At 36.9% G+C, this 21,501-nt stretch overlaps 1 protein-coding gene across 1 annotated transcript; it reads right to left on the reverse strand.

Moving 5' to 3' along the window:
* Window positions 1-1,950: 1,950 nt before the first annotated feature.
* On the reverse strand, window positions 1,951-4,167 carry LOC119983414 (probable protein phosphatase 2C 25). Its single transcript, XM_038827104.1, has 4 exons — window positions 3,626-4,167; window positions 2,829-3,167; window positions 2,526-2,705; window positions 1,951-2,408 (listed from the first exon to the last, which is right to left on the reverse strand). Exons 1-4 carry the CDS (start codon window positions 4,094-4,096, stop codon window positions 2,247-2,249), a joined length of 1,152 nt encoding a protein of 383 aa, XP_038683032.1. The 5' UTR covers window positions 4,097-4,167; the 3' UTR covers window positions 1,951-2,246.
* Window positions 4,168-21,501: the final 17,334 nt, after the last annotated feature.

A 21,501-nucleotide genomic window follows, 5' to 3' on the forward strand; every position in this document is an offset into this window, starting at 1 on the left:
TGGTTGGAGACGTAGACAAGAAAACCAACTTAATCAAACGCCCGACAATACAACATGTGTGTGAACAACAAGGTTCCAGCTTTTCTGACAAAAAATTGCAAGTCCTCTCTTAATTAACTAGGTTCATGCACATATATAAAACTATAACCAAATCACAGGTTGTTAAGCCATTCAATATTGTGTAGCTTCGATGTGTTGGGAATCATTTGTCTCTAATTCTCAATTAAGAAGAGAAAAATACTTTAAGAAAACTAAGAATCAATCCAGCAGAGCAGGAAATAAGTGATGTCGTATGCGGTGCATCAGAACATAGGATAGTTTTTACAAGCTGTCAAATTCTGACACCCAACACAACTAAATATGAACAAATCATGGTGTCAAAAATCCCAACCCTATTCACATCCATGATATTGTCTGCTTTAGATTCACCTATTCACTACAGATACATCGGGTCTGCACGGTTTGTTCCTCCTAAGCCCAACAAGTGGGCTAAGCCTTAGAAAAATGACATCTCTTGGCATTGCCATAATGTCAATTCCAAGTGGCACAGAAGAAGTCGTAACACTTCTCGTATTTGTGGGCTGAGTTATGTCAAACCCAACAAGTGAACAGATGGAAGCCCGTCCAACAGGATCGAGACAATGTTCTGACACAACTAAACATGAACAAATCATGGTGTCGAAAATCCCATCCCTACTCGTATCCATGATATTATTCGTTTTGGGTTTACCAATTTACTACGGATATATCAAGCCAGTACGATTTTGTTTCTCCTAGGCCTAGTAAATGAGTTAAATCCAACTCACAAAGCCTTAGAAAAAAGACCTCATTTATGTGAGAGGAGACTCACACTTCTAAACCCACATCTCTTGGCATTTGTCATTCGATGTGGGACACAAAAAGTCGTAACATGGGAAGGCCAACCGACCCAAAAAAAGGTGTTTCGTCTAGGAAAGGGCCTTCGCAATGTTAGGGAAGTAACGTGGGATGTGGACAGAACCATAGGCATTTGGTCTTTTTTTACATGTGATATTTGTGGGTCAAATTAATTCAGCGTTTATATGGGTCCACACAAATCAGAGTCAAGACAGCTGACCGTGTCATAATATCCTACAACGTCAAGAGTCTTTCTATACGTTTATCTTGGTCGGCAGACAGGCATTCTTCTTTCTAGAAATCAAGGTCTTCGTTGTTAAGAAAAGGATTTGGTCAATGTGATTGGTTCATTTCATTAAAAAAAATTGTTGAATAACAAAAAACAATAAACGAAGAGCATAAAACAACATACAAAGGACATAAACCAGCACCAACGAGAGATGATTCGATTGACAATCGACTAAATTAGACATATATTTACCCAACATTCAATTCCAAATGGGAAACATAGTTCTTGAAAAAAAAGAACATAAGCCAGCCCAACGCTTGTTCGATAATTAAATGGACTAATTAATCTGGCGTTCACTTGTAGATATGCACTCTTTCCCCAACAATCTTCCTTCCAGTAGTCGGCTATCTCAGGAAGATTGGAGAGGCCTCTCCTTCGTGAAGATGAATGACCATAATGAAGTACAGAGAAATTCCGCTAGTTCTTAACAATGATAACATTTCCGTCTTCCAAAACTGGATGGCCGGTCAAATTCATACCGAGAGCAACAAGAAAGTATATCAGCTATCTATCGACAAGTTTAAAACCCCTTGAAGCAGTTCTGATTTGTTTCAAATTTCAACCTGAATTTGCACTCAAAACTAGTAATGGCAAACATTCACATCCAAACAATTAATAACTGAACAAAGTTAAAATAGACATTGCAAACCTTTCACCATAAAACCTCATTTGGTAGCTTGGCAACAAATAGACCTCTTCAAATGATAAAGGATAAAATTTCAACTAACAATATGATTCATCTGAAGTTCCATGTAAGTAATTGCAAGGTTAATGACAACTGTAAATATGGACAAGGACAGGAATTCTTTTATTTCTAATTATATTTTAACATGTAAATGTTATTTAGTAAAAGAATAAAAAAAATTTACATGAATCTGTAAAATCTATCGTCAGGTATGTCTGTGAAAATTAAATTCCCCACTAAATAATAGATAATCGGACTTGATGCACGCTATATACCACCTCCCACCGCAACCCCAGTAACCCACTCACGGGACCCTTCCTTTCACAGGAAGAGACAAATCCAATCGAATCTTATTTGTTAGTCTAGTTTCCTACTTCTAAAGAACTAATCTAGTCGTCAAATGAAATGCTGCAACTGAATCAGCATTATGCTAATATCATCATAAGAACCTCGTGACACAGCAAGATCGGCAAGCCTTTTACAAGCTGACAATGGTTCAGGGTTGTGAATTCCCAAGCAAAAGGGGCGTGCTACATCTACTGCTTCCTGATTGCTAACCTGGAAGAAAAAGAAAGAAACATTTTAGATTATTATGTCCATAATCTTTTGCACACACTGACAACATATATGGAGCTATAAATAGAAAGAAAATAACTCCAATTCTGGACATCATACCTTATCCCATAAACCATCTGAAGCTAAGATTAAGAGCTCATGTTCAGGTTTGATGCTACAGATTTTCGTCTCTGGCTCAGCTATGACCCACTGTTTAAGGTTCCGATCCCCAATGCCCCTTGATACAGCCAAGGACCCCTGAATTCTCCAAACACCATGGATCATATCAACATAAGCCCCCTGCAACACAAATTTCACAATGGCACACTTAATTGAATAATATACAAATGACCTGATAAGAGATTGGTACTCGGTACCAAAATGCTGACAATATAATATTTGATGCAACGACAAGCTGCTCACCTTGCTCACAACTCTATCCTTTTCATCTTCCCTGGATGGCCGGTGATCAGATGTGAGGGCCTCTGCTATGCCTTGGTTGCTGATCACAGCACGACAATCACCGGCATTGGATACAACTAGATTTCCTTTCCTAATCAAAGCTGTCACACAGCACGAGCCACCATGAACATCTTCCTTTAGAAACTCAGAATCTGTGTTTAAGTATCCACATTTGACTGCATCCTCTATCCCTCTTTCTTCCATCTTTGAAACTTCCCTCAATATGTTCTTATCTAAGTTTTGTGCTGCAAATTGTGCAGCTTTTGCACCTCCATGCCCATCAAAGATACCAAATAAAGCCTGCGAAACATGACAACAAAGCACATAAGACTACAACTACAGCAATCCTAAATTAAAAGACATCCTCGAGCTGAATTTCACAAGAAATTAAATGATCTCAGTTCAAACCATTCTGTAATTATATTTTCTCTGTCTTCACTCTTCATCTTGCTGAAGTAATTGATTATGACTTTGATACCAGCTTATAAGCTTCATCTTTTCATAAACCTTGTGCGAAGGGCTTGTTTCATTATACATTAATTGAACATGTTTGAATCCTTACAACAATTCATTCACAATTGAACATCAAAACTGTAATTCATGGAGATTAACTAAGGTTTAAGCTGCTATCTAATGTTACACATGCAGCTCAAATCGACTCCGAATTCATGGGAAAAATCCATTCATCAAATCAAGCATGATGTAAGGAAAAAAACCAAAATTAATATATTGCAAGAAGAAAATAGAGGAAAAGTTACCTGTTTGGAATCTCCTTGAAGACTAACAGTGGCAGAGAACCGATCCTCCATGACCGCTCTCCTCCCTCTCTTGCAATACACGGAATACCCGTATCCTTCTCTCTCCATCTCCACCTCCTCGAATCCCCTTCCATCCGCCGCCAGAGTCTCCGGAGCTCCAAATCCATTAGCCACCACCGGTATATCCAACCTCGCCGGTCTCTTCCTCTTCAACAACGCCTGAGGCGACCCCGAACCCAATCGGGAACCGGATAGCGAATTCGAAGCCAAAGAAGAAGACGATATCCCAACCAGCGGCTTCTGGAGCCGCACCCGAAGCGGCGAGCATGGAGACGAAGGTGAAGAAGAAGAAGACGGAGATTGCGCGGATTTGAGATGCGTCAGGGTTAATGCTAGGGTTTCGATTTTGTTGCAGAAGAGAGACGGCGACGGAGGAGAAAACACCGGAGAATTTGGTACCACAATAGGCATCGTTTTACCAATTCAAGCTTTTCTTTCTCTGTGTTTCCGATTATTCTTTGTTTTCTTGTTTGAAGCTTGCCGTTAAAAGAGAGGAGAGAGAGGGTTTTAAAGGGTTTTCAGTCTTCCGTGATTGTAGAGAAAACCAGGTTAGTTCCTCAACGTGAAAAGACAGATTTGGCCCCGGGATGATTTAGAGAAAAAAATCGTACTCACTAATTATGTAGACTAAGAGTTAAGGGCAACAACGTCTTTTCACGCACGCCGAATTAGCGAAGAGCCGAAGGGGTCAAAACACGTTACGAATATAGCAAAAAAGAGCGTTAATGAAGCGTGGGCTGTACACTGGAAAATCGCAATGAGTGGGGCCCAACACACCTGATTGCTCGAGCGTTCTTCTGCGAAGTTACCGTTGGGGGTGACCGTTGTGGATAGGTTCAAACAATATGAATTCAGATTAGAGTCAACTGATTCTCATCAATACATGACTTTGAAAAGAAATTTGTTATGCGACATAATCAATTAGCAAGAAACTTCTTATAGCCTCTCACTGGAACAACAACTTTCTTCTGATGAAATCTTCAAATGAGTCATTTTCATGAAGAATACTACAAGGGAAAAAGAAAACAAACTACCATCTACGCTACAAATTATATAAGGATAAACAAAAAATAACTGAATCCTTCAAAAATATGTAAACAATGTCCCGTTAACCAGAGCACTTACGGGAGCATTTGGTTCATAATTGTGTGAAGTGAACATGACATGAGTGCGAGGTGAGTGTGAGATAGGTATAAGGTGAGCATGATCATGTTTAGTATAAAAAAAAGAGTGAGCATTAGTGTGAAAATATTAATAGTAGAATAGAAAAAGAAAATAAAATAAAACAATATAAAAAGAAAAGAAAATAATATTTTATAATAAGTGTAAAAAGTCTTTTACATCTCAAAATTCATTCTCCCTTCTAGAGAATAGTCATTCTCACCATTTTAGCGAGCTTGACTATTCTCCACAAGATAGATGGTTGAGTGAGTTTAAGATTTCACCCTCCAAAACTCAACCAAATAAGATAATATACTAATCTCATCAACATCTCACCCTCATTCTCCCCTCAAAACACCAACCAAATGCCTCGTTAGGGTATTGATTAAACCACAAGTGTGGAATAACATGTCCTAAATATGTAAGCATTCATAAGGATCTTAAATATCATGATTCTCACATACCATAAAGACAACAGACATCGAAAGCGTACCTTGATCTATATTGGCTTTAGATTAGTCGCAACAGAATGAGTGGAATATTGGTTTCTCTCCTTCTTGCACCACAAATCTTTCAATAACGGAAGCCAATAATACAGAAAATTGATGGATAGTTCTCTATGTGTTTTGTTTGTAGTTAGGTGAGAGATAACCGATTTCCATACGTATTTATAAAAAGAGCGTACTCCACATCACATACTCCTAATCATTGTAGTAGTTGGAAACACTTCTCCAATTAATAATTATCTAGATATTTCATTCTTTATTTAAAAACTTTCACTTGGCCTATTAGCAATTGAACTCTTTAAGAGATACGAGTTGGTTATTAAAACCAACTTAAAACTACTCACTCATCACGTAGGACATATCTCACACAGAGGCGGATGGACATTGTCATGAGGCCCCCAGTGAAATATTGATACAATTGTGGGCTCTAGTGTATTTTTTTACAAGGTCCCCAGTAAAATTTTTTAGGGCCCCCAATGCTTATTCAAAAATGCAAGCCCAATAGCGCAAATCAGTGACTACTTGGCTGATAGCCCAATCTTTATTGGCACTTGGCAACCCATCTTTGTTGGCAACCTTTATTAACCTCAAAAAAAATTTCATAGCCGCTACCCTAGAATCCCCGCTTCTTATTTATGCCCCAAGTAATTTCAAATCCTGGATCATCCTTCTCACATCCTCCCACTTAGCCCATGTGACAATATCATAATGGTTCAAATAAACATAAACATTAGGCACACGTTATAATGAAATATCTTCATCATCAGCACTATTGCAAAATAAACTATTAGTGTAGGTCATGGCGGTTGTACACTATTAATACCGACATACTTCCTTCCATGTACCACTACACCAATAATCTATGAAACAAAGTCTATAAGTGAAAAGCATAAATAAGGTCCACGATAATGTCTTGTAAAAGACTATTCTTATTCTCTATCATGCAATCATGATAATGTATACACAATAATAGAAAACAAGAATTGTATATAATGAATCAGAAACATAAAGTGAGCTCAAAGTGTCAAATAAGCAATTCAACAAACATAATATGATCCAGAAGTTAATGATTACAACCAAGACCCATTCTTCCTACATGTTCTCTAAATATCTTTGGTGGTAATCCTTTAGTCAAAGGATCAACAATCATTATACCGATGTTGATATGCTCAATAGACACTTTATGTTTTTGAACTTCTTCTTTAACAATAAGACAATTCAACTCCATGTGTTTAGCATCCTTAGAATATTTGTCGTTCTTTGAGAAGAAAACTGCTGCAAAATTATCATACTAAATTTTCAACGGCTTGGCAATATTGCCAACAATCCCCTAGTCTTGAAATAAAGTTATGCAATCATAATCCATGAGTTGTACTCAAAACATGCCACAAACTCTGCCTCCATAGTAGATGATGTTATGACAGATATGGATGGCAAAGGGTCTGGTACTCTTCCAATTAAAGAATACCAAAGCCATTTTTATTTAATGTACCTTGTATCAAAACCATTTCCAACTCTAAGGAAAGAGTGCACGCGACTTCTAAGTGACGACTCGGAGCCTTACTGTCAAGGGAATATCGTGATATCTGATGAGATGAGGATGGTATGGATGCATAAGGTGAAAATGTGAAGTATGAATGATAGAGGAGTCATGAAAGGATGCTAGACTCATGATGTGAAACACTTCCTATTCCCAAGTGGATAAATAGGGGACATGGACATATGTAATGCTTGGTAGGTGTCACCTATCATAATACTAGTGTGTGCAAGATATGGATGGATGATGGACATTTGAAAAGCATGTGGTTTCAGGAAATAGTTCACACGAGGATCTTCAAAATGTTTTAAGATGAAATTTCATGATGCTAAATCCTGAGATACATGATTTCAAGATACTGTCGGATGTGGAACCGTACCTTTTATTCTTTTCTTGGTCTTCCCTCCTCTTTTCCCCTTCTTATTCCTTTATCGTCCACCCTTCTTCCTTGAGATCCTCTTTCTCTCTTTTTCTTCTTCTTCCTTTCCCTCCCTTTTCTCCCTGAATTTCTTGCTTGAGAAGCCCCCTTTTGTCTAGTGCTCTGCTCCATCCTTTTATCTTTTTTATTTTTCTCACCTTTTTTTCCAAGAATTTCCCCCTTATTTTCTCTCTCCATGCCCATTGTGCGCTCATCTGGCCTGGTGGTCACGTGAATGTGTATCTTCTCTGTCTTGGTGGGATATTTTACTTTGTTTTGAAGGAAAAGCATCTCCATTGACCCAGTCTCTGTTGAGTCTCAATTGGGTTTACAGGACAGTGGGCTGGCTATGACTGTTGGGCTTTATACCTATCCTGGTAAGTCAAGACCAGTAAAAAGACTAACTTATTTAAGAGCTTTACTTCTTTTAAGACGTGAAGGAGGGGGAAAGATGTTTCAGACTGCACATTGATGATGACACTTCGTTCTTCCGAGCACATTGACTACCACTCCGCCGATAAATGAGGAAGGCTAGGGCTCCGGTCATTTGACGAGTTCTCTATACCCAGGAAGATGAAGAGATCTAGGAAGCATTTGGGGACATTTTCTTTCCTCTGGGGACACAGTCAAGATTGGAGAGAGTACTAAGATTTTTCGAAAGGTCGGAGGCTCCAGCAGCGAAAGAAGTAAGTCTCAGTGGCGTGGCTTTTATCAGAGTTCTTGTGACTCTTTTCTGACGACGACCCAATCCTGCTAACTTTCCTTGTCGATGATCTAGCCACTGCTAATGCAGTGGTGAAGTCAGGACACCCTAGCGAGGCTAACAACTATGGTTTCTTCTCGTCATAGCTCAATCAGGAAATTGACTCTGCAGAGGAGGGCCGAAGGAATTTGCCAGTCATGCGAAGAAAACCACTCAGCTGAGTGTTTCCTTGTAGTCACTTTTGCAAAAGACTTTTGTAATTGTAACCTTATTTAATAAAATTACAATTTCTTGATTGTAATCACTTTTGCAAAAGACTTTTGTAATTGTAACCTTATTTAATAAAATTACAATTTCTTGATTCTGTTTCTCTTTTGTTTTGCATTACTGATTTGAGGATAAACTGTTGATTTTTGGGTCATTGGAGAGGGCACAATTTTACTCGTAAAAATTCACACTCGTAGGACATTGGCAGGATTCGTATTCATAGGGTATCCACCCGGGCCAGACAAAACTAGGGTACTGCACATTTGTAGTAGTTGTCGATCGGGATGCCAACAGAGCAGGGACCTTTTTGCCTGTCTCCCATACTCGTTAGAAAAATCCTTATCCGTCTCTGCTAAAATACTCGTTGGATATTTAAATCTTCACCCCATCTCGTACCCGTGGATGCGGATAATCCTCGCCTCTTTATCCGTACATGTCAACTGTAATTTTGAGAACTCCAATAATTGTAAAAACCTCACGAACTATATTCCGATAAGTGTAAAAATAAATAAATTAAGAATATGAATATGTGATGAAATATATATATATATATACACCAAACTAATAAGTAAACTATGAATATTATAAATAATATATATAAGTACTAACGTATACATGTATGGGATGGGTTGGATTTTGATAAACCTGACCCTGTATCTATTTTTTTCCCATAAAAATACTTGCATCCGTCCTCGACCCGTTAACTAATGGGGCGTCCCTAGTTGTGGGGTAGCATTCACCTAATGTATTGGTGCTATCGGAGAAGCTAATTTGTGTTGCTCTTCGTGTTGCCTAGTGTTTTTTTTATAAGCAGCAGATTATATAACAAAAGGGAGAAACAATATAGCAAGGCATCGAAGACAAATGGCCTGAATACATAAGTGGAAAGCAAAATACAACAAAAGAGCTATTTAGTTACAGTAACTTAATAGGTAACTAAAAATCAAAACCATAGCAGAAAATCATATGTTCGCTGTTGGGTCTAAATTAACCTTACTAACAAGTGTACTAGTCGGCGACTACAGCACAATGATAAGCAAGGGTCGAATCCACAGGGACGGTGTTATGTTTAATCCAAATGTATATTTGTATGTATATATGGACAATGCAATCAAAAGTAAAATTCAACTCAAGATTGTTTGGTTTGGTAATTCAACTAAAACAAGCAAAGAGCAAAGTGTTTTTGGTATTTTCTTAGAATTAGGATGCAACTAATGCAAATGAGATGATTTAACAAATATGAGATGAACACCAAGGCTTCGGAATCCCCCTTGGGAAATGACTTGGAATGACATAAATTCACACACATATTTGCTAATTCGGGCATAACGAATCCGTACCTAAGTCGATTTTAGCGCACTTAAGCCAAATCTCCCTAAAATCGATTACTAGCCATCTTATTGGTCTAGGTCGGATATTCCTAAATACATTCTAGCCATCTTATTGGTCTAAACATGCATAGGAATTTATGGAGTTCTATGGAGATTAGGATTCATACAAAATTGTCACCTAATTAAAGGGAGACACATTCATAATCAAGTGTTTCAAGAAGCATAATCTACTTGACATATTATTGTCTAAGCAAATTCTCCAAACAATTTCATCCAAAAACCTAAAGTGTTGGCCAAACACCACAAGCATGAAGAAATTGTAATCAAACATAGAAACACAAGATTTATACCCAAATCAACTCATATATATGTAAATCAAGTCATAAACAAAGTCATCAAACCCAAGGCTTCATCCTAGCCTTGGCACAAGAGATTTAGTTACACATAACGAGAGAAAAACACAAAAGGAGAGATGAGAAAATCATGAATAAACCCAATTAGTTGAGTAGATCCAAGTTGAGCTGAAGAATCTCTCCTCCTAGCTCCAAGAATCGCCTTCCCCCTCTGGTTTCGCTCCCCAGAAAATCAGTTCTAGGTTAAAAAGTGTCCTCTGGCTCGGCAAGTTCGCGAATTAAAACATACCAAAAAACTGTCTTGTGCGCCTAGGCGCGTTGTATTCACGCCTAGGCGCACCACGCCTAGGCGCACGCCTAGGCGCAATCCTAGGCGTGCACAACTTCAAATTCACGCCCAACTCGCTGGACTGGGCGTGCACAAGTGATACTGGGCGTGCACAAATATTACGCCTAGGCGTGGAATGATTCCAAAATCTCCATACGACGTCCGATTTGCACGATTTTAGCGTCTACGGAAAGCTTGAGATGTCTAGTTTCCAATGCCTTTTATTTCGCTTGATTCCGATAACGTGACAAAAAGTTATAAGTATTTGAACACACGAAGGTCGGTGGACATTTTCTTCAGTTCAGCCCTTTTTTCATCACTTTTCATCCAAACCGCAATCAACCTATCAGAAATACAAATCAAAACATAAATACACTCATTATTTATCAAAAGAAAGCTTAAGAGGGGGATATTTCTACCAAAAACAATAGGTATTATCATACCTATCATTCGCCAGGTGCCTTCCTTTGCAAGCAAGTTTGCAACCCCATTGCTTCCCCTTAGATTGTGTTGCACTGAGAAGAACCGTAGCCTTGATTTACATACCCCAAAGGAATTCGACAATTGACTGAGCCTCCAAGGAGTTTCAGTTTGTTGTTCAACCCACTTGAAGACATTAAGGGAATCCGTTTCCAGTATGATTTCCTTTTCTGCCAAAGCATCTGAAGAAATGGTTAATTCCGTAGCTTTCAATTCAGCTTCATTGGATTCACATACTCCAGCTGTACAAGAAAATAGACATATAATTGTTCCGTTTTCATCTCTCAGGATTCCACCCATCGCTGTTGCCTAGTGATTAAAAGTATTTTCCTATGCAATCTACGATTTGTCACTTGAATAGCGCTGATCTGATGAAATTTGTTTCATGCAAAGAAGAATCATCAGAAATGGGTGAGCGAGTAACTGTCGGCTTCGTTTTGAGAATTCATTGACAATTCCATTGCCATCTTTGGACTTTAGATAGTAATTTTCATGTTGTTATCCAGTAACATTTTGGTGGAATTTCTTACTGAATGTATATAATAGGCAGGTAATAGTTGCTAATGAGCACATATTTTGCATGTTTTATGAAACATGGTAATAGTTACATACTTACATAGTGATGTTATCTGATAATTTTTAATGGAATTTATGATAGGACAATGATAGGCTAGCGTAATGTGCTAATAAGCATGTATTCATTGTGTGGTTAGTGGCACACGCTGAATCATTTTTTTGCTGAGAATCAGTAGTATGTTTGAGAAATTGTTAAGGAATATACCGGGGTGTGCTTTGTGGTAAACGGAGTATGAGAGATGCCCCCTCTCTCTAGGAAAAAAAAAACTGATTTGGAAAAGTTTTGGGAGAGGAGGAGGCTCTTCTCCCCTCTTCTTTCACCTTTTCTTCCCATGGGTTAGATCTGTCATTTCTCCGTTCAGATCTGTTTCATTTTGTGATGTTTTATGTTTTGAATAAGGATTTTGTAGGGATTCTCTTCTCCGGATTTCGATCTCCTCTATCTGTCATGGATCTTTGATCGTTGGTGTTTCCGGTGCTCCGGCGACATCTATTCAGAATTTTAGTGACGACATTTCAGATCTAAGGGAGTTTGACCTCTCTTGTTACAGAAGAATCCAAGATTCGTGTTGTAGATCCAAGTTACAGTTTGTTTTTTCTATATAGTTTTTGTTACCTGACTTAGACATGTGGAGTCGGACTCATTGGACAATGGTTCAGCGGTGTCGTCCAACAATGTTTGACGATTTTCGGTTTAGTGTTTGTGTTTTATTACTATATTTTTGTTTTTTAGTCCTCAAGTTGTATTCTACCTTTATGGTGGCCCCGAGTGCCTACAGGCATTACTCAATTTATTGGATAACCTAATGCAATCAGGTCTATTACCTCTTTTTCAAAAAAAAATAAAAATGAGAGATACAATGACAAAACCCACATCTTTTTGAATGAAAAAAAACCTACTATAGAGGCACCAAGTAGGTTCAAACAATAAGGTCATCCATAAAAACTCTTAATTTACAATAAAAGTACACTTTTCACAGATTTATAATTTCTCTAACAATACCACCACGTAAAAAATCAATTCATTTATAAAAATCATAATATAAAAATCAATTCATTTTATTACTATCATAATATAAAAATCACATTAAAATAATAAATCATTTGAGATTAATATTTTTTGGGTTTATGAGTTTTTGGGTTTATGTGTTTTGGGGTTTATGGGGTTTATGTGTTTCGGGTTTTGGGTTTGTGTTTTGAGGTAGAGAATCCAAGTCCGAATCCTTCCCTGCCTACCGTCCGATCCCCACTGGCCCACTCCCCAATTTATCCCTCAATTTGTGTTGTGTGTATCGAACACAAAAAATGCAGAGAGACACTTTCCATCTTTATTCGCAAGTCAACTTCATTGTCGACAACAGTCCCCCTAAATCAGATCCAAAATTGGACCTGAAATCAACTACACAACCACTTCTTTCTTCTCTTCTTTGACTTCATTCCAGTTGTTCGATCAATTATTGAGTGGAAGGCTCATATGTGTTGTGGCAGGGATTGATAAACTGAAGTGGCAGTATTTTCGAGAGGATTTGATGAACAAGAAGAAACAGAAAGTGTAATGTGTTGGTGAAAGACAACTTTCAAGCCACTTCCAGATGGAATTCCACAGTCTTCGTCACCGGCGAGGACAACTGGGTGGAAGTTCAGGTGGCCTTTGCCGCCTCCGTCTCCGGCAATTGACCAAGCTTTGTAGCGGCAGGCAAGCTTTGAAGCTTCGAGATAGAGAGAGAAATAAAATGAATAAAATATACATTTAGGGTTTGCCCGTTTGGAGGGTTGGGGGTGTTGGTTGGGAGGTGTTGGGATTTTTATATATAATCATATAGAGAGGTTTTGTCCCAACACCCTTGAACACTTCAAACGGGCAAACCCTAATGTGCTTTAGTGAAGCAACCAAATTCCAGTGCACTGTAGCAACCAACATTTGGAGTGTGTTTTACAGTTACTATTGTGGGTATTTTTTCACAAAAAGACTAAAGAAACACTGCAAATTTACAGTCCCGTAATTTGCTCTAAGGTAAAAAAAAAAATGGATATATCAAGTCAATATATATTCATTTTTTTTCGTAAATTTTTCTATTTTAAATCTTACAGAATGTTGGAGCTGTTGGTGTATTTTAAAAGATAAATAATAATAAATCATATTTTTAATTTGGATCGACCCGTTGTGTGTTTCTGTTGATCCGAATCGTGAGTGTGTGTTACGCACGCTTGTGGATAGTTAATGACATGATCCGTTATGACTGTTTTGTTACTAGTAATTAAGTGGGATTGTCTATTACGTGTAACTTATGTATATTTATTAGGCATAAATAATGTGCATTTATTGGGACGTTACGACTGTTGAAGTTCGTAACTTCTAATTCCATTAAATGTCATTAAATGCAGCCCAGTCTATATAAAGCACTCTACCTCAATTCTTTCAAAACAGTGAAAACACACACTTCTCACTAGCTCTCTTCTCTCCAAGAAAATACTTTCTCTAATATTCTTTGGACATAGATGAAAAGGTGTTCTTGTGAGGCTAGCCAACTGAGTGCAGGTCCAAGTTAGCTATACGATCGAGTCAGGTTGTTGTATCCCAGGGGAGTCGAGCCAAGAGAATTATGGTGCACCTGTTTTAAATCAAAAAACTTCAGAGGGCTCGAATCTCTTTGAAGAGAGCGAGATACCCATGCCTTAGTCCACTCTGATTGAAGTTGTATTTCTGTATTTTTTCTATTATTTTGTACTCCTACACCAACAGGAGCTGTAGTTTTTAGGATGCTATTTCTCGTCATGCTCCCAAATAACCTATTCCATAACCAACAAAGGTTGCCCTGAGTGGTAAGAGGCTCTGGTCGTTTAAGCAAGGTTTTGGGTTCGAATCCTTGTGGATGCAGAAAACCTTCTTGGGAGAGGTCCCCGCCTTTGGTGCCCGACCGTACCTCAAAAGATTAGTCTTGAGCTTGTCTGGGATACCTTAGGAAACCAAAAAAAAAATAACCTCTTCCATACTCCAATCTCCTCGAGTAATATAATTTTTTTAGCTATTTTTTATTTTCCTTTTCATAATGAGTTCCTCTAAAACTTTTTATTGATTACAGTTTTTCTATAATACAATTAGAATTGGATTATCATATTTTCACGTTTTGAGTTCAATATTATATTTAAATATGCTACCAATGATTCAATTCACACTTATATTTGTTTAGTCATTATTCAATTTATCTAAACCTTTGTGTCTATATTGTTCTTACTTTCATCCTGCTTTGGTAAGTAATAACATAGACATCGAGCTTTTGGTCTTGTCATTTAAAAGTATTTATGACTAAATATTTGTGAGTTCCTAACAAATTAATCATTTGCTATCCAAATCATTTGTTAATTTAAAAAATGTACCGCAACCATGGTTTTAGGATACAATTGTCGTGGTTTCATCGTGATAGTCATACAATATAGGTAATAATAAACAAACGATTACATACCCGCAAAGGGCAGACATACAACTAATTTAATCTAAATTTTTTGAGCAAAGACATAATATAATTGGTTGATATTTGACAGTTTCTCCATACCACAAACTACTTCAATTAGTATGATAAGGTCTGGGGTGGATCTAGAGTAAGCATAGTGTCCACTCTCAAATTTTTAAAAAAAAAATTATTAAACATACCTAAATCTCAAATAAACCAACATATTTTTTATACAAACTAAACCTTAATAGACCAAACTTTCCAGAAGTTCACATGAATCACATCCTCTTTCCCCTAAACCTCATATGGGATCAGACTTGAATCAAGAGAATTTGTCCCATCTCTATATGATTTTCTTCAAAGCTAGAGGACTTGCATGGTCTCTTGTAGTTGAAAATTATATTGGAAGACTTCATCCTCATATTAATATACTTTTTGTTGGCATATTATGTTATTTAGTTTATAATTTTTAAAAATTGTGTTGGAGTTGTTTGATAAAATTATTATTTTATAAAGTATAAAATATTACAATCATTGGAAGTACGCCCAAGTTATTTTTGTTAAAAAAATGAAAGAACTTATATATGTTCCAATAATTAACGTGCACCCCATGTCAATTTTTTTTTTTTAAAAAACTAAGACCTATTTTCATAAGTTCCATTTTCAAGATTAAGAAAAGTGGGCGGTCTTGTGCTTAACGGTACCGCCAATTTTTTGATGCTGAAAACCTATTTGGTGCAAAACCGTTTCACCAGAAATCAAAAAGTTGGTGATATTTGATGAGAATCCTACGTCGGAAGATGGTAGATTTGGAATGTAGCTTATAAGGGAGGATAAATATTCTATTGTCAACTTGAGTTTTCAATAGAGAGTTAGTTCCAAACTTATGATGCTAGACTTCGACCACATCCCTTATGGCGGTATTCATCAATATCGCCAAACACAAGTTAGTGATACTACTCGCTTTTCTCCAAAATAAAGCTTATGAAAAGTGGCTGAACTTTTTAAATTTGAAAATTGATAAACAAACCCCCCCTATTTTAAACCCCCTCCCCCTAAGTTGTCACTATTTGTCTTGTCATGTCATGTCTTTTCATCATGTCTCATCTCATATACATACACATATATATATATAGATATATACATACACACATATAGGGCAGAGAATATATATATACATTTATTAATTTAAATGTTTTGATTAAGATTATTTGTTTGCTTTTTTTAATTATCATAATTTTGTAAGACATAGATAATAATTTATTCAAGTACATGAATAAAAGCTTCAGATGAAGATTTGATGAATCCATATGAGTGCATGTACGCATCTAATCGTTCCGCATACGGAGTCGCCCATGCAGCTGCACAAGTATGTCTACAGTGAACCCATTCGGGTGTGATGGGAGGCATTGGATAATTCCTTGTCAAACCAACTTTGACGTAGTGATTACCATTTACGTGCCCTATAGCAATGGCAACGCGTAGATAGGGTGATGGAGGAGCTGTACGTAGTGGTAGATATGTCCAACTCTCTGCATGATGAAGAACATGCAATATCACATTGTATGCAGAAGCAATCAATAGACCCATATCTGGCATTGTCATCCAATGCTCAAATGGTGCTGCAACATCATCTTGAAAAAAGTTCAGTGAGTGTTTAACACTGTATGCCCTCTCTTCACCGCCAAGTATTTCAACATATTGTTTCCAAAATGCGTCCAACTCTGCCATCAGGTTATACCGAACATTGGGCCATTCATCTTCCCCATGACCAAGACACACAGCTATCGATCGAAAGCCGCAATTTCCATCAGCTTTTACATCTTGCACGTCCCTGATGTAAGGGTGCAGTATAGCTGGAAACTGATCAATATAGGATCGTAAATAGTAGTTTTCCTTTCTTAACATCGAACTTTCTTGTGTAGAGATAGACTGAGTATTGTAAATTGAGGAGCAATTATGTCTCTCTGATTGATAAGATTGCAAAAAATCGTATTCAAAAATCTTCGATTCGGGGCGTCCGGATGAAGAACTGTGTCTGTGAGGCTCCCGAGGCTGAACAAAATCCCTCCCATCAATGACATATGCTTGATGAAGAGAAGTTGATGAAGGTCTGAATATTTCCCTCAATTTCCTTAGCCAATTGACTTTTACATGTCTTGGCTGCTGCTTGAAATGTTCTGTGAACATTTGTACATCAGCGTTACAATCAATGTCATCATCTTCAATCGACTGACATTGCATTAGATCAAGCTTTCTCCAAAATTTATCAATGGCATCAAGCGGTACAGTATGACCTTCGCTCACGTACATGGCTTGTTCGTGAGCACACGGTAGTCCATAGCTCCTACGAAGGTGACATCCGCATTTGTAAGCAATCTGTCCAACATCTTTTGATCGCTCAAACTCAATCAACATCAAATTCAACGCCTCGATTGAAACAAAACCACATAAATCCCGAAGGTGCGGTATATTGAATCGGTGTTGGATGATGGTTCGACTTCTCTCAATGCTAGCTTTGATAGCTATGTCCTGAGACAAGATAACCTGATGAATCCATGACATGGATCTCTCCAAGTCTGACTGTGACGAGCACAAATATTTTTTTAGCTTGGCATGCTGACTCTCGACCCTATTTGTTGTGTGGTTCCCAAAATGCAGATATCTGTCTGTCCAGGCAGATACAAACATCTCTTTATATGGTGTCAGCCACACATCTTTCAGATATTTCATCACTACCGGGAACTTCTGTAAGACTACTTGAAGGCGTGCCATATTACTCATGTACGCGTTTTCATTTTCAGACTCGATCACCGTAGTCCACATGCGGTAAAATGCATTCCAAACTCTATTGTCTTGCATTGATGGCCTGCATTTGGTTAAAATAATTTGATAGATATGCCATCTACAGAGTAGTTTCGAAGCCTCTGGAAATACCCGAGCACAGGCTTTCATCAGCCCCAACTCTCTATCCGTAATGATAACTCGTGGGCTAATGCATCCATGCATTGCGGATCGCAAACATTCCAAAGCCCAAGTATAACTGGGCTCTTTTTCTGAGTGCAAATATGCGAACGCTATGCAAAAAGTCTGACTAGTTGAGGTAACACCAACAATTTCAAGGAGAGGCAACCCATACCTATTGGTTTGATATGTCGCATCCATCAACAATACGTGTGGGAATGCACGCAATCGATCTAGCGAGCCAGGATGTGCGAAGAACAAATCTTCGAGCTCATTGGTTGCATGGTTTGCTCGATAATCAAAAAAGTATTGTTGATCGCTGAGGAATGAGAACACAAATTGCATTTGTGATTGACCCGATCTCTCAGAGGTCTTGTGCTTCTTGCGTGCATTATATATGGTTCTGATGGTGCTCACGTTGTTCGGATCTCGCTTTTTCAACTCCGCCAATATGTCCCGTGACTTGGCATTTTGTGCAGACATGTCAACCATAATTTGAATTTCAGATTCAGAAAGTCGACCGGGGTATGGATGTCCCTCCATATATAATGCAGGATCATGATTATGCTCCACACATACCACCTCCAACATCCAATCATCGTCTAGCTTCATTTTCCTCCCTCTCAATTTGAACGGACATTCTATTTTTTTGGTGCCAGTCTGTTTCGTTGATGGTTTCTTGCACTGGTAATTGCCACCGCGATCACATTTGAATTGTAATCTGTGTTTTTTGCCGAACCCACCAATATCTGATCTATAAATGATGATGATATATCCCAATTTGTGTCCAGTTTGTTGAACCCACTCGATCATCGATTGTCGCGATTTGAACACTTGATCAGTTTCAAATTCACATCTATCGTTAACTTCGATATTATCAACCATCTCGTCCGCATGTTCGTCTTCTTGCTTTATTTCGACTGAGATAAAATCACACTACAAACAATATAATTTACACTGAGTATTTACAAAAAAACAACAATATAATTTACATCAGTATATGTATTTACCTGTTCACTTGAACAACTTGACAAGTGGTAGTCGAAAATATCACTAAAGTAATCCATATCCACAATAGGTTCACTCTCTTTTTATCTCAACAACAGACTACTTTAAGACTCTCTCTCGTTTTTTTCTCACACACTACTGCTATCTCTTGCAGCTTCTTTAAATGCTCTGCAAACTCTTCTCAATTTATAGCCATATATGTACACATGTATAGTCAGAGAATATATTCTCTGTCCTATACAGAGAATATATATTGAGTTGGAGTCCATGAGAGAGTGGTGGATTGAATACATGAACGGTCAAAAAAAAGGGCTGGCGAGTTTTACGATGCAAGGACCACTAAGCAAAAGGTGATGTTTTTTTACAATTTCAAACCATTGAAAAGTCATTCAACGGATGAGATTGGAAAAAGCCATTAAAGTAGTCTAGAGAAGGTAGGGCGGTTGAAAGTATGGGGGGTTGGGATAGTGCTTCCCTTTAAATTTTCTTTTTACAAATGATGTGGGACCCACATTAGTTATTGTAATATTTATAATTTTTTAAAAAAAAAATTATCACGAACCCCATTTATAACTACAGGAATATTTTATAAAAATAAATTTTATAAAACCATTTGAGCACAACTTTTTTTTTTCTTCGTTTATTATTACTTAACATTTTTTATTAATATAAAAAATTATCAATTAAATAACATACCATACTAAATTATATTATTACTATACTTAAACTTAATAAATTATATTTATTAAAAAATAATGATTATATTAATTGGTATCTGCTAAATAGTGAAAGTGAAGTCAATTAATTCCATTAACAACACACTACAATGGTAATGACTTGTCAAACCGATAGGGATGGCAAAAAAACCGATCCGAACACTATCTGTAGAGTACCCGATCCGTTTAAAATTCGAAAATCGATCCGATAGATTTTGGAAACGGTTTTGGTTTTGGTTTTCAAACCAGTCATGGTTTAGGGTCGGGTTTGGTTTTTGGTGCCAAGTTTAGGGTACCCGAACCGTTTAATAAAAAAATCCATTATAGTAATAATATTATAAATCATCTATAAATGTATACTACTAGGATATTAAATTATAACATGATAAAGCATATTAAAATGTATATATTTATAGAAGCATACTAATAAAACTATAAATTAGACTAATTTGAATTATAAAATCATAATTAATATAAATCATACTCAATATTAATTTATATTAATATAATCATCAAAGAAAAAAATAAAAATATTAAAAGTTAAATGATAAACGGGTACCCGATGATAAACGGTTTCGGGTTTGGAAATTTAAATGGTTTTTTAAATGGTTTTGGAACGGTTTTGGTATAAAGTATATTAAATGAAAACGGTTTTGATATTTCCTAAATGGAAGGGTACCCGACCCGTTGCCATCCCTACAAACCGACATCAGCAACGGCCAGATCAGGCTTGTTTTTCTCGATCATGGTCACAACTTCTCGATACTTTTCTAGTCGATATCCATAATGTCATGTCGGTGTAACTTGGGTTTATTTTTTTCTTCTACATATCATACACTTCTTCCTAGTGGTTTGATTGCCAAAACGGTTCATCTAAATGCATCCACTTTTTTACTCTACACACCCCCTCTTTCTTTTCTTTCTATACACCCCTTCAGTCCTACCATTGACCCCATCTCTTTTATATTTTTAATTTATTTGTTTCAAAAACAATATTATTAAAAAACAATATTATTTAACAAAACAATACTATTAAAAAATAATATTGTTATCAATACAAAACACATTAATCAGAGGTTATGTCTACAATGGGTTGAGATACATTTATCGAATGAAAAAACTTCTCATAATGATGGAGTTGTTTCTTATATGGTGTCACCCATTCTATTGCACAATCATACTTGTATGAAAATCACTGGATCATAATAGGGGGCATCGAATAATTCTCATTCATGAATACCTGAACAAGTGATTACCATTTACATATCCAATAGTGATGACACTACATTTTGCATGTGGAGGTAGGATGGATCGCAATGGTAAAAAAGTCAAATATTGTACATCGCTTATGAGACGCAAGACGATATTGTACCTTGATACAGTAAGGTGTTTCATATCAGACATACTCATCCAATAATTGATTGGTGTTGATTTATTTATCTCAAAAAATGCAAACGCATATTCATCCAACAATTGAGCAGAAATGCTATATTCACAATGCTTTTTCGAGAAAATAAATCAGCACCAATCAATTATTACATTTAAACTTTGGCTTTGCCAAAAGTAATGATGTTCAAATGGTGATTTTTCAGTGATGACCGAAGGTGTCATTGCAAGGCAAATGGTGATTTTCCAATGATGACGGAAAGTGTAATTGCAGGCTACAGTAGAACATTTGGTACTTCTGTTAACCAACCAAATCTTTTTTTTTTCAATTGAAGGTGTCCGATGACCACCAATTTTAGTGTTGTTTTTCTATTTTTCTTGTTTTAATGTTTATGTTTTTTATTTTTTTTTCAGTCATGTTGATTGTACTCCGTTTTTATGATTGCTCCTACCAATTTCAATTATTGGATAAATGAATAGAATCATAAATCATGTCACCTTTAAATAAATAAAAAACAACACACTATAGTTTTTTATACAATCCTACACCCTTTAAGCTAAGCGCAGATCATCAAGCATGTCACCTTTAAATAAATAAAAAAACAACACTATAGTTTTTTATACAATCTT

The sequence above is a fragment of the Tripterygium wilfordii genome, chromosome 2, assembly GCF_013401445.1.
Source record: "Tripterygium wilfordii isolate XIE 37 chromosome 2, ASM1340144v1, whole genome shotgun sequence".
NCBI classification, from domain to species: domain Eukaryota; kingdom Viridiplantae; phylum Streptophyta; class Magnoliopsida; order Celastrales; family Celastraceae; genus Tripterygium; species Tripterygium wilfordii.